The sequence below is a fragment of the Condylura cristata genome, unplaced genomic scaffold (genome assembly GCF_000260355.1).
Source record: "Condylura cristata isolate star-nosed mole 26May11 unplaced genomic scaffold, ConCri1.0 scaffold00017, whole genome shotgun sequence".
NCBI lineage: Eukaryota > Metazoa > Chordata > Mammalia > Eulipotyphla > Talpidae > Condylura > Condylura cristata.
The window spans coordinates 42,168,710-42,183,673 of NW_004567118.1; the positions used below are offsets into that span (position 1 = coordinate 42,168,710).

A 14,964-nucleotide genomic window follows, 5' to 3' on the forward strand; every position below is an offset into this window, starting at 1 on the left:
TGTCCAATTGTAACAGGGTAGGTAGTCCCTATAGAAAGGGGAGGTTCCAGATTCACTGGAAGGGTGGAACTGAGCATGGAGGGGAAGCTAGGAAGGATTTGGGGAGAACAAAAAAAGAGGGGGATGGCCCTCCCTGGTGGCGTAGCAAGTTAAAGCACAGCACTGAGAAACTAAAGCCACTGCAGCATGAGTTCGATCCCCGCCTGCCCCAGAGGTGACCACATGGTGCGGCAGGCCTCTCCTGGCCCGCCCGCTGCTCCCCTCAGCAGTGTACTTCATTGATCAGCCTGTTCTGCTCCCCACTCTGTCTCTGGTGAAGCCTCTCACCGCCCCTGAGCCTCTGGCCTGTACCCCAGTTCTGTATGTACAAATAAATAAAATCTTAAAAAAAAAAAAAAGAGGACTAGGAGAAGACTGGAAGCTGCAGGAAGAGCAGAGAGACAGGTAAAGAGGCTGTGCTTGTTCTCAGCCTTGGACTTTCCCTAGTGACTTGGAGGACACGGAAGGAGACACTTGAAAGAGACTTAGGTGGGAGACCTGTGGGAACGCTGACAATGGCTGCCTTTACCTTGACTTTAGCTTCACTTTTGCTTTTTTCCTTCCATACTTGCTTGGTCCCTGCTTTCCCTGGGTTCCCACCTCCCACCTGAAGGTGACTTAGGTTTGTGATAAGCTTCTGGGCCTCAGTGGTTCTGTTTTGAGCCAACCCTGTTTGGCTGGGCATCTACCAATGAGGGGATGGGTAATTTTGGGTGTTTCATGGATAAACTATTTTAACTATATTCTTTTCTCTCTGTTGCACACAAATTATATTAAAATTCTTTTCTATAGACTTTATGCACTCAGAGTACGTTTGTTTTTGTGCAGTGAATGGCAGAACCCATTTAGAGCAAGCAGGTTTAGGGGTTCGGGAGTATTCTGCATTCTGCCCACTAACAAAATAAGGCCCCTCTGTATCCTGCTAACTAGGCGATACTGCTTTGTTCACCCCAATAACCAGGGCTCTGCTTCTGTGTCCACTGTCCTCCATTCTTCACTCCATTCTTTCTCTGTCACCTTAAAAACAAATTTGGGTGTCTCAGGCAAAACTAACTCTCCCTTGACCCTACCTGGACCCTCATTTCCCTGTTCCTTTCAGAGTTGGGTGCATATACTTTCTATACTTCTTGGCTCCTGTTGTATAAAAAAGTTAGAAGTTATTTAAATATACAAGTGTACAAAGACAACTACAATAATTATCTGCCCACTACCTAGACACAGTATCTTGAAATATATATATATATTTATATTAAAGAATAATCATTATATTGTGATCTTTATGAGGAATTCACACAAAAACTATTCTTAGGTTAAATGCTTTAAATTACTATAATTAATATTAGGCGATAATTGCAAGCATCTTTTTAGAATGATGGATATATTGGATATATATATTTTATTGCCTCATGTATTGATGGGTTCATATTATATCTGCTAATTACTTACTCATTTATTCGAAAAACAAGTGGTGAAGACTTTTGTTTAATTATTTCTTTTTGAGGCTCATCTAGGTCCCTCTACAACTTTTTATTATGAAAAGCTTCAAGCATATAGAAAAATAGAAAACAAAGTATAAGGAATACTTGTACTAAGTTGTAACCCTACAACTAAGTTGTAGTAGCTAGTATTTTTCTATTTTTGTCCTTCCCCCACCACTGGAAATCAGTTGCAGATGTGCTACTGCTTTCTGAAATATGTCAACATGCTCCCCCAAAATAGGGATATAACACAATATACTGTCAACTAAAAGAACTGTTACCTTTCAAAGAGATTTCCTCACTACAAGAGTTTAAAAATCCCTCTTAAGATTAAGAGATCACAAAAAACATTAAGAAGTTGAACTTGCTCAGTTTATTTTGTGAACATCCTTCAACTGTTGATAGCAAGTGATCTTCCTGCTCTTAAAGTTGAGGAGTCTTGCATACTTCTCCCTCTTCCCTCCCCGGCATATCTTCTTTTAGAATGCAGCATACAGTTGTGTAATTATAATTAAATTGTTGCTTGAACCTGCTCTGTGTTTAAATGCATACAGTAATCAGCAACAGCCCTTTAACACAGGTCTCCATTCCTTCATTCATTAGTTGATTTGCCTCCTAATTGGTGTCTGAGTGGAATCCTAATCGGATTCTATTGTCAGGCAGTTTTTTATGGAGAGTTCACATCTGTGACTTTAGTCATGTTGAGATTTTTCTATTCAAGTGTGCGGATGTAAAGATTGTTTATTCCCCCCTGCCCCCCTTGTGTCAAGGAAACAAATTTGTCTTTTATTCTTTGGATCATTTCCTTTTCTCTTTATTGAGTTTGTCATAACAGGCACAGCAGTTAACTGTATGGTGCTGTTTGTCTGTAGTTTGTATATGTGTGTGTATATATATATATTTACATATATATATATCTTTTAGAATTTGTCCTTTTATTATGCATTCTCTGCAATTACTTGTAGTGTTGGTAATTCAGTTTTAGAAGTGGTCATTTAGTTCTGTGCTGTTTCTAAATCGGTCATAGGAGTTAAGTTGCTTGGTCCTTAGATCTGTATGTGTCCTTCTCATTCAACTCTTTTGTCATCTTGATTTTGAGCTCTTTTTTTATAGATGCCTTCTTCCTAAGGTGTTCTGTAGCTGAAAGCAATTATGATTATTTGTTTTATATTTTCTTCTAGGGTAGCTCTTTGTTACTTTCTTGTAAACTTTTATTTGTTCTAATACAATGCAGTTTGTTGATACTGTCTATTTATTTATTTCATCATTGGTTGTATTCTTTGGGAAGCAGACTGACATGTGGAGGAGGTATCTTGAGGAATGCTTTTAGGATCTGCTCTTGTCAGGGTGAAGTAGGCAGGGCTAGGCAAAGAGGAGCTGAGTTGTGCTGCAGTCAAACAAAGCCTGATCTAGGAGCTCTGGAGCTGAATAACTCCGCAGATATTCTGAACTGGGGGCAGTTATACCCCAGAAGAAACCAGTGATTAAATTGAAGCTGCTCTCAGGTGTCTTTTGGCAAGGTATCTTTCTCCTCAGGTAACTGAGGAATAAGACCACAGAGGGTAAGTGGGTGGTAAAACCTGGCTTCCATAGAGTTGATTTTATTCTCACACTGGTACCATCATTCTATTTTTCTCTCATAAGGTAGATTGATTCTTTATTCTTTTCTTACTCTATCTGAAATAGGTGTGTTTCCCTCTGACGTACACATTGAAGGCTGAGCATTTTTTTGTGATACCCCCTCCCTGTTTTTTAGTAGCCTGAGATTAGGCCTGGAGCCAGTGGGCAACAAGTAAGCCAGGTGAGGTGTAATGCCACATTGTGTGAGGTATGTGTGAGGTAGGGTCAGGAGTCTGTATCCAGACTACCCAGTGTCATTTGTTGACTCTGCTCCTTTTCCCCTCCCCTTCCCCACTGCTCTGTAGTGTATCTGTTGTTATACTCTCTTCCATGGTCCTGTTTGGACTATGGCTTTACAAAACCCACAGTGTCTCATTCATTATAGCTTTAAGTGAACCCAATAGTCATTCCTCCACTTTTGCTCTTCTTCAAGGTTATCTTGGGTAATTTTTGCTCTTTATTTTCCATTCAGTTTTATGATCAGTTTGTAAGTTCCTGTAAAATACTTGCTGGTATTTTTACAAGATTGCATTGAATTTATAGATCATTTTGAAGATAATGAACTACAATACTGAGCTTCTAATCCATCAATTTTATTTAGGATTCCTTTGATTTTTTCAGATATTTATTTCATTAAATTTGTTCCTGGGTATATTACTTAAAGAAAAAGAGTATAATGAATTGCTGTGTATACATTATCTGGTCTCAAGCCATACTGTTACTTCCCTCTAACTTTTTTTAATTTCTCCTCCACTCATTTCCACCATTTCCCCCTAGATAATATTGAAACAAACTAGTAATTATATCATATGCCCTTGGACCAATAGGTATGGGTTCTTGTCTTTTAAATAACAATATCCTAATAGTTTAATTTCTTAATATTATAAACTATGCACTTACTGTTAATTGATGTTTTTGTTGGTATTATAAATGATATCTTGAAAATCATTTAAAATAAGTAATATCTTTAAAGTGAATAAATCTTCACTTTATTTGCTTCTTGCTGGTATATAGATATGCAAATAATGTCTTTCATATATTCATCTTGTATCCAGTAAACTTGCTAGAGTTATGTATTAATTCTAATAATTTAACCCAGATAATTTTTGGCTCTTTTCATATGCCATCATGATTTCTATTGACATAAAGACAGTCTGCCTCAAGCAGTAGTATAAAATTTACTAAGTTTAGCAATAACCACTTTAAAAAATGAAAGGACATGAAAAATGAACAAAGTTGATATTGTTTTCATTGTCGAAGAGTGCCCAAGACTTTTAAATAACTTTTATCATTGTATAATATAGACTTTTTTTTCAAATTTTTCTCAATTGTTAAAATTGTTATTCTGTATTCTTTGTAGCTTCCCATCACCAATTTGTCTTGGAATTGGACAGGTAAGTGAAAAAAAAAATAAGGTAAGCTCTTGATAAACATCAGTATACATGAGAAAAATGTGCTTAAATACATAAGCCTTTGTTTAATACTTAGTCTACAAATTATTCTGCAGGCAGACACCAGAGTATCATGTATTTCTTTGTGAAACAAGGTGAAATAGTGAGACACACTTTATTTTATTCTATGATTTAGGGATAGTTACATTTATAGGGAAAAATGACTACTTATTTTAACTTTTCTCATTGAATTTAATTACTGTCAAGTAAGGGCCCAGTAGACTCTCAGCCTTCATTGGCTGCTGGGTAAAAGTTTGTGGGAGGGGGCAGGTGGACAACAGAGATCATCCTTCCCACCACCCCCACGTGTGCACTGGGTACTTGTTTTAAGTGATTGTGTGTGAGAGGAAAGGGTTGGGGAGATAGCACCTGTTATGCCCTTATAGAACTCCAGAAAGTTTTCAAGAGAAATAGGGAATTTTAACTTTTACATCAATTCTAATCTGTAAATGCTGGTGCTGGATTCAGATTTCTAAAAACCTCTCTGTGGGCCAAGCAAAGAATGTTTTCAGTTTGCTTCCTGCAGATTTGTTTTCAAGTATAAGGATGAGCTTGCCTGATAGCTATGTCAGATGAATTTCATTTGACTTCTATTCTGAAATTCCCCATTAATTTGCAGCTTGTTTATTATTCTGGTTATATGCTGGTGGTTTCCAGTAGATGAGTGGTAACAGGCACTGTTAGTTTAATTTATGGGGAGAAAATTTAAAATTAGGAAAATTAACAAAATTTTAAATTGTGCATCTTGAAAAAGCTGCCATTTATATGATTAAACATGATTCTTATTAAATGTTCTGCTAATAAAGAATTCTTAGCAATATCAATTTGGGGAGAAACAAGAAAAAGGAAACTTTATTTCCTTAAGGTCAAAAATTTATGATTTTTGTATGCTAGTGTGTGATACTATGTAGAAATATGTACTTTAAATGCTCAGAGAATATTTGATAATATATCCTTGGAAATCTGTCAGGCAAGTAAATGTACTGGTATGTATTCAGTAAAAGACCTTTTGAGGCCCTCCCTGGTGGCGCAGCGGGTTGAAGTGCAGCACTGAGAAGCTAACGCCACTTCCTCATGAGTTCGATCCCCGCCTGCCCTGGAGGTGACCACATGGCGAGGCAGACCTTTCCTGGCCCGCCCGCTGCTCCCCTCAGCAGTGTACTTCGTTGATCTGCCTGTTCTGCTCCCCGCTCTGTCTTTGGTGAGGCCTCTCACCGCCCTGAGACTCTGGCCTGTACCCCAGCTCTGTATGTACAAATAAATAAATATTTATAAAAAAAAGACCTTTTGATTGGTAATTTATTTGGAGTTAGGCTAGCAAAACCTAATTTTAAAAGTTTGAATTCAGAATATTTTAGGTAAGTGCTGGTACATTTCTGAAAGAAATACAATGTAAATCAAAATACAAACATTATAATCTGGGATGGACTCTAGTTATGTAAATCTATCCTAAATATTAAGTTTTTAAAATTATTAGAGTGAACATTTAGGATTATAATAATGTTGGAGTATTTTAATTTTTATATCTTAACATGGTGACAATTAAGTAAGTTCTAACATTTTTATTAGAAGATGATATTCAGAAGATGATAATCTGGAGTATTTTTAATATCCCTGCTTTGCTCCAGATTAATAGGATTTGAATGAGATATTTTTATAATACTGGCTAGCATGCAATAAATCCTTCTTAAGGTTTTTCTCTCAATTTATCTTCTGTGTTACAGAAATATTTTGCACTTTTCAAAAAGTATGTTTACATGTGGAATTTGTTCCCCTACCTCCACCCCCACACTCACTTTATGGGGTAAGGTAACCAGATGATTAGTATTGGGAAATACAGTTAGTGGTTTGCCTCAGTGACTGGACGGTCACTCTGGTTACTCTTGGGGACATTATTCTTTTTTTCTATGATTGTTCCTTCAGCCCCTTGAGATAATATATATGTGTATGAGTCTCTTATACCTATGGTTTTAGTAGAATATAATGGCAAGAAAATATGAATACTCTAAGAAATCATTTTTTAGACAAATGAATTTTGGGTATATACTTCCTTTTGATGGATCTGCTTTCTTTGAGTAATGTCTTTATACCTCAAGCTACCTTCCCAGATATTTTGCTGAAGTTTCTCTCTCTTCTTTAGATGGCAGCTACCATAATGATACTGTATGTGTCCAAGCTAAATAAAATAATTCAGTTCCCTGACTTTGATAAAGAAATTCCTGTAAAGGTAGGTCATGAAAGTACATGCAGTTGTGATGGAATATGAAAATGTTGAATATATGAATGTATGGAATATACTGCTTACTGTACTATGAAACTTCTGCCTCCTCTCCCTCTATCCTCACACTCAATGAAGATTTTATATCATTCTAAGCATTTTAAAATTGTGATCTATATATAGAGAAAATGTATAATACATGAATGTATACTTGAATAATCAACCTGTAACCATTACCTAGTTACAGGTAATAGCTGAGATGGAATTACAAAATCTCACTCATTATTCTGGTATTGTCTTAGAAATTTTCTTGACTTCCTTGTAACTTTTCTTAATTTGTATGTATCTGTGAGTTATATAATAGTTACTTTTGTCTATTTTTAAACTTCATGATAAGGGAATCAGATTCTTTTCATATTTTGCTTCTTTTACTTAGTATTATGGTGGTAAAAATTCTTCTGCATTGTATATAGCTGTATTATTTTCATTGTGTGAATATACTACAAATTATTTGTTTTACTTTGTATGAAATTTGGGTTATTTCTAATTTGGAGGCTACTAATATAAAAAAGTACCGCTTTGAACATATTTATACTGGGCTCTTAGGTAGGACTATCATAACAAAATAGACTGGGTTTCTTATAAAATAGAAGTTAACTTTTTCCCTGTTAGAGGCAAGAAATCCAAGATCGAGGTGTCAGTAGGCTGGGTTTATGTGTGCATGGCTTTTTCACTGTGGGAACACAGCTCTGGTATCTTTCTCTTCTTATAAAGACACTCGTCCTATTAAAATATGGTCCACTCTTTTATCATTTAGTCTTATTTACCTACTTTACTCCCTGTATCTAAATATAGCCCTACTAGGGACTAGGGCTTCAAAATAGGAATTTTGAGAGGGCACATCCAGTCCCAAACAACACAATGTGAATGCATTTCTTGGTGATAGGGGTGCAGCAGGAAGTGGAGCCTGTGGCTCTTAGGGCATGTTTATCTTGGACTTGAGTAGATTATATCAAGCTGTTTCTAAAGTGATTGTACCGGTTCACACACCTGACAAAACTACATAAAGTAACTGAAATGGAAAAATGCACAAAAATATGTAAAAATAAATTATTATAAAAAAAAACTGCATAAAGCGTCTCTGTGGCTCCACATTCTTGCCAATCCTTGGTGTTAAAGTCAATTTAAGCCTTACTAATTTGGGGGTTGTGTAATGACATCTTACAGCTTTAATTTGCATCTCTTTGGTTACTGATGAGATTCAGTATCTTTTCATGTTCTTTGTCCATTTGGATATCCCCTTTTGTGAAGTATCTCTTAAGACTTGCCCATATTTTTTCATTGACTTGATGTCTTTTTCTTACTAATTCATATAGGAGTTTAAAAAATATTAATGATAGTCCTCCTGTTAGTTAATACGGTATTATGAATGCATTTTCCCTCTCTGTCTGGTACCTTTTTCTTTTCTTTTTCATTGATGTACAAAGTCATGAGCCGCATAATAATGTTTTGGTCAGCAACAGCTATATACATGCGGCCCCTACAGATAATGGTGTATAATAGGCTGTGTCCTGTAGGTTTGTGTAATTACCTTCTGACATTCCTCCAATGATAAAGTCACTTAACAAATCATTTCTCAGAATGTAGCCCATCAGTAAGTGATACCTGTCCTTATCCTAAAAAGAAAATTTAATTGGAAATTAGTCAAACTTTTCAGACTTTTCCTTTTATAATTTTATAATTATCAATTATTATTATAAATTATTAATTTCCTCTTATAACTTTTCCTTTTATAATTATTGTTTTACCTTCTTAGAAAATCATTTTTTACTCTGCAGCCAGAATGTTATTTTTCTAGATGAGTTAGGTTCTTTAATCATTCTTAGATTTCAATTTGTGTATTGTGTGAGATAATGTTCTAATTTTATTTTCCCCCCAAATCAGCATAGTTGTCACAGACTCAACTGAAGAGTTTTATCATGGTTCTGTTCACAGATGCATGGGTCTGTTTCTGGGCTCTCCATGACTTTTCATTTGTCTAATAGTGTTTTCTGTACCTTTACCACCCAGTCTTAATTACTTAATGCTTTAGAAAAGTCTATCTAATAGAGCAAATCCTTCTTCCTAGCTCTTGGTTCCTTACATTCTTCTATGACTAGAAACACGTTTTTAAATTTCAGAAAAAATAATAATCTTTAAGGATCATTTGAGATTGCATTGAAGTTGTAAAGCAATTTGGGATGAATTGACATCTTTCAAGTATTTAATCTTTCAGTCCATAAGCCTGGTACATACACTCTTTCTTTAATTGTACTCAGTAAAGTTTTATAAGGTTTCTTTTTATAGTTCTAGCAGTTTTGTTTAGATTTATTCTGAGGTAACTTTTTTTGCTATTGTACTTATTTGAAAAATAATGTCCCTGTTTTATATTGTTTTTATATCTGCAAAAGTGTGGAATATTATTATATGGAGTGTGGAATATTATTGGTATATTATAATTTTTTTTTTAAAGATTTTATTTGTGCATACAGAACTGGGGTACAGGCCAGAGGCTCAGGGGCGGTGAGAGGCTTCACCAGAGACAGAGTGGGCAACAGAACAGGCAGATGGTCAAAGTACACTGCTGAGGGGAGCAGCGGGCGGGTCAGGAGAGGTCTGCCACACCATGTGGTCACCTCCGGGGCTGGCGGGAATTGAACTCATGCGGAAGCAGCTTTAGATTCTCAGTGCTGTGCTTTAACCTGCTGAGCCACCAGGGAGGGCCGGTATATTATAATTTTTAATTGGTAAATTATTGATATAAATTATATCATTATTGGTATAAATTATATCAATAATTAATCATTATATTTTGATTGTAGTTCCTTTTTGATTATCTATGTTCATAACTAGTTCATCTACAAAAATGACAGTTTTGTTTTGCCAACATTTTTCTATTTCTTTTTCTTGCTTACTGCATAGCATAGGACCTTCAGTTCAGTGTTGATTGAAATGGTGCAGGCTTAATGTCCTAGATATTTATGAACTGTTGTCTGTTAAAAAGTTCTTTGTTATCACATGACCTTTGATCTGAAAGAAACATTTAATATTTCCCCATTAAGTATGTTGTTTGCTGTGGATATTTTTGTAGATACTTTTCTTTTTTAAAGGTTTATTTATTTATGCATACAGAACTGGGGTACAGGCCAGAGGTGCAGGGACGGTGAGAGGATTCACCACACACAGAGCGGAGAGCAGAACAGAGCAGAACAGATGAAGTACACTGCTGAGGGGAGCAGGGGGCAGGTCAGAAGAGGTCGGCCACCCCATGTGGTCACCTCCGGTGATTGAACTCATGCGGCAGTGGCTTTAGCTTCTTAGTGCTGTGCTTTAACCCGCTGCGCCACCAGGGAGGGCCCTGTGGATCCTTTTTAATCCATATTCCAGGTAACTTTTGTTGCATAGCTTAGTGATTCAAAACAATAATCATTGTTATTTCTCAGAGGTGCTGTGGTTAAGGAATTTAGAGAGGTCAGCTGATTTAGGGCTCTCAGATAGTTTTTCCATGTCCTCACCAGCACTGTTGTTCCTTGTCTTTTTTTTTTTTTTTTAAGATTTATTTATTTATTCACATAGAACTGGGGTACAGGCCAGAGATGCAGAGGGTGAGAGGATTCACCAGAGACAGAGTGGGGAGCAGAACAGACAAATGAACGAAGTACACTGTTGAGGGGAGCAGCGGGGCGGGTCAGGAGAGGTCTGCCTCACCATGTGGACTCCTCCCCGGGGCAGGCAGGAACCCAGCTCATGCGGAAGTGGCTTAAGCTTCCTAGTGCAGTGCTTTAACCCGCTGTGCCACCAGAGAGGGCCTGAGACATATTCTTGTTTGTAGAGTTCCAGTTTGGCAAAATGTTGAAGATGCACTTTTGTTGTTCTCTGGGATTTTGTTCTTACTTCAGGTTTAGTCTGGGTATTTTTCACTATTTTCTCATTTCTTTCATGCTTTGATGCTATAAGTTATTTTACCTAGCACTTTAAATTGTTTTCCACAGAGAGATTAGGGCAAATAATCTAGTGTACTGTTACTGAAAACCACAAGATAGAGGACAGCTTTTTACAGTACACCATAACTTGCTTTTATTTTGAACTATACATGGAACAGCTGATTCTTTTCAACGCCTTAGAATCCTGAAAGTTGTAATTTCACCCACAGTATTATTGTTGAATCAGGTGTAGGTTGTTAATCTGAGTGTTGATAATAAAGAGGAAGATCCTGAATCTCTTGGCCTCTCATATATGTGTGTGTGTGTGTGTGTGTGTATGTGTGTGTATTTTTTATAGTAAATATCCAGATAATAAAGTTGTGTAACTTTTTTTTCTTGTACACGACATTGAATATTTCAAAATCCTTTAAGTAATCTTAGTTGCATGCTTAATTTCCTTGATATCTATGGTCTGTTATATTGGTTAAAAAGTTCTTAGTATAGGGCCCTCCCTGGTCGCCCAGCAGGTTAGAGCACAGAACTAGAAGGCTTGGGCCACTTCTTCATGAGTTCGATTCCCGCCTGCCCTGGAGGAGATCCACATGGTGTGGCAGACCTCTCCTGACCTGCCCGCTGTGACCCGCCCGCTGCTCCCCTCAGCAGTGTACTTCCTCGATCTGCCTGTTCTGCTCCCCACTCTGTCTCTGGTGAATCCTCTCGCCGTCTACATCTCTGGCCTGTACCCCAGTTTTGTATGAATAAATAAATCTTAAAAAAAATGTTCTTAGTATATACATATATATTATCATAACATATAATAATATATATTATTTCCTTGTGAAACAATATATATTTTTACTTATGGAAAACCAGATCTTACATTTTCTCTGTGTGTTCTGAATAATATTTCTGCTGACAATTAGAAAATAATTCAGGAGCCCAGAGCTTAATAAACCTAGTTCAAGTGCTTCTGGTACATTATTTGGCCTTGGCAGATATTTAATCATTTGGGACCTTTAAAACAAAGTAACTCCATTCCAAAAGATGTGCCACTGTTACAACAGTTTACTTGACATCAGCCTTGTGGCATGCCAGTGAGAGAAATATTTGTGTTTGTCTGCAAAGTGCACATGTTCATGTTAATGAAGTCTGCACACCTTTGCCAGTCTTCTGAGTCTCATGTGTAAACCATGAATATCCCTCCTCAACTGAACACCCCAGCCAGGGGTCTCCACTCAAGATAGGTGATTGTTCAGAACCTTGCTTAATCTACTAGTGTGGCTAAGGTCATCGCTTCCATTTCTATCCAGCTTCTCCTAGCCTATGATTATAAAAACTACTGCCCATCTGACTATTTTGATCATCTGGAGAAACTCATGGGTATATTTTGGATGCTGGAAATTTGTAGTCATTCCAGGGAAAGGAATTCAGAGTGATTTATTTACTGATGGGAAGACAAAGCATTTCATTTTATATAGGAAGGGAAGTCCATTATTGAAGTCCTAACCAAGTAATTCTACTTTATTTTCATTGTAGCTGTTTCCTCTGCCTCTCCTGTATGTTGGAAACCATATAAGTGGATTATCAAGCACAAGGAAATTAAGGTAGAGTGCACTGCAAAATAGGTATTACTTCCATTCACTGAAATAACTGTTTTGAATGTAGCAAGTAAGCTGTGTTTTTAGAAACATCTTTATTACTTCTTTATGTGCCCAACAGATGGGGTAACATTCAATCTTTTTTTTTTTTTTTTCCGGGGGGGGGGGGGGGGCGGTGTGTGTGTGTGTGAGTTGCCATGGGGACTTTCTAGGAAAAGAGAACCAGCAAATGAGATTACATGATCTAAGTGTGTCATATACTCTTCTCATATTTTCCATGAATTGATAGCTCTAATGTCTTGATCATATTCACTTTTTCATGCAAGATTTGTTGGTGATGTTTAGTTCATTCTACCTTATTGATGTTTTATCCTACTTTGATATTACATGGATCAATTTCACTTTTAAAAATTTCTAGTTTTGGGCCTCCGTAGGGGTTCAGTTTCAGTGCTATCATAGTGAAAGCTTGAGTTTGATCCCCTGTCAGGGAGCTGATGTACATGGCACAGCAGCCCCCTCCTGTCTTCCCACTTCCTGCACTTAGCAGTGTGTTTCAGTAAATTTACCTGCTTAGTTCTTCTATGTAAAAATAAATGAAACCTTAAAAAAAATCTAGTTTCTATGGAGGTTTGGCAGTAATAGTGATTGTGCAAATGGTAAAATTCTTTCTTATCTTTCAAAGTTTCTGTTCCACATGGAATCCTACATAGTCAAAAATTTTTTTTTCTAAAATCCAAATTTAACCCTGTCTTCAGTCCCTACCCCTAGTCCCTGCCAACTCCTTAAGCTGGCAACTTCAAATTTTGCTCATCACACTCCACGGTTGGATCACTGACTCTCCTATGTCTTTTTTTTTTTTTCTCAGTTTATTTTCACATCATTTTGTACATGTTTTTTTCCCATCTCAATTGTAATCCCTGCGGGTTTCCCATCACCAAGTCACCCGTGTGCCATCACTATCCTAATGTATTTTTTAAGAAAGAGAAAAGATATGGCTATATATTGGTATCAATAGAATCTAACTGGTGGGTAAAAAAATACATTTCTAGTTTCTTCTTTCTTTTTGGTTACTTTTCCCTTCTCTTTTTTCTCACCACTAAGCACTGTGCCTAGTTAATGTTGACTATCTTTGGTAAATATCAATTGATAGTTTTTTAATGTTAGTTTTTTCCCACCATCCCTGTAATTTTACCCTTTCTCTACCCCACCCTCCAATCTTAGAAATCTCACTTCACTTATTAGTATCTGTTCATTTTTATAAGCATTTTGATTTGTTGACATATCCATTATGCAAATATTCATATTTGTTTTTCTCATATTGATTTATTTTATGGCACAAACTCCTTCAAGTGTGCTACAAATGATAAATTCTTGTTTTCCCTTCTGTCTGACCAGTATGCCAGTGTGTGTATATGCTACATCTTCTTGACCCAGTGGGTATTTAGGTTGTCCTAACTGTTGTAAATAAAGCGGGGGTAAACATTGTAGAACTTATAATATTTTTGATCTGTGATTTCACATTCTTTGGATAGATACCTGAGAATGGGATTGTTGGGTTATATGATATACTTCCATTTTTTTTTTTTTAAGGTATATCTGATCACTTTCCAAAAATGACTGAGCCAGTTTACCCACCAACAATGCATTAGAGTTCTTCTCTCTTCTCATTCTCTCCAGCACTTCATGTTGGGAGTCTTCTAAATATATATTTTTTAAAGATTTATTTATTTATGCATACAGAACTGGGATACAGGCCAGAGGTACACAGGGTGATGAGAGGATTCACCAGACACAGAGTGGGGAGCAGAACAGGCAGAATGATGAAGTACACTGCTGAGGGGAGCTGTGGGCAACACAAGAGAGGTCTGCTGCACCATGTGGATAACTTCCCTGGCAGAGGATAGAACCTGAGAACCCGTGCTGAAGCGGCTGTGGCCAGCCTCGTAGTGCTGTGCTTTAACCTGTTGCAACATGAGGGAGAGCCCAAGTCTTCTAAATATTCTAAATATTCATGGGTATGAGATGATATCTCATTGTGTGTGTGTGTGTTTTTAAGATTTGTTTATTAAAAAAATGTGCAAAATGATGTAAAAATAAACTTTTGTAATAATAAAAAAAGAAAAAAAAAGATTTGTTTATTTGTGCATACAGAACTGGGGTACAGGCCAGTGGTATAGGGGCAGTGAGAGGTTTCACCAGAGAAAGAGTGGGGAGCAGAACAGGCAGATCATCCAAGTACATTGCTGAGGGAGCAACGGGCGGGTCAGGAGAGGTCTACCGAGCCATGTGGATCACCTCTGGGGCAGGCGGGGATCGAACTCAGAGGAAGTGGCTTTAGCTTCCTAGTGCTGTGCTTTAACCCACTGTGCCACCAGGGAGGGCCCTCATTGTGATTTTAACCTTATTTCTCTTATTAAAAGTAATGGTGAGTATTTTTCCTTCTATCTGTTGGCCTTCTAGATATTCTCTATGGTGACTTGTCTTTTCAGATCTGCTGCCCATTAATTAGGTTTGTGGTTTTTTTCATTGTTTAATTGAATGTTTTTTGTATATATAGTATATTAACCCCTTGCTGGTTATGTAATGTATGAATGCTTT

At 36.9% G+C, this 14,964-nt stretch overlaps 1 protein-coding gene across 1 annotated transcript in view; it reads left to right on the forward strand.

Moving 5' to 3' along the window:
• Nucleotides 1-14,964, forward strand: part of SLC35D2 (solute carrier family 35 (UDP-GlcNAc/UDP-glucose transporter), member D2) — a 48,622-nt gene that overhangs the window by 4,165 nt on the left and 29,493 nt on the right. The window contains exons 2-4 of the mRNA XM_004684915.2: nucleotides 4,498-4,531; nucleotides 6,729-6,815; nucleotides 12,305-12,372. Coding sequence (XP_004684972.1) covers nucleotides 4,498-4,531; nucleotides 6,729-6,815; nucleotides 12,305-12,372 — 189 coding nt within the window. The remainder of the gene's footprint in view (nucleotides 1-4,497; nucleotides 4,532-6,728; nucleotides 6,816-12,304; nucleotides 12,373-14,964) is intronic.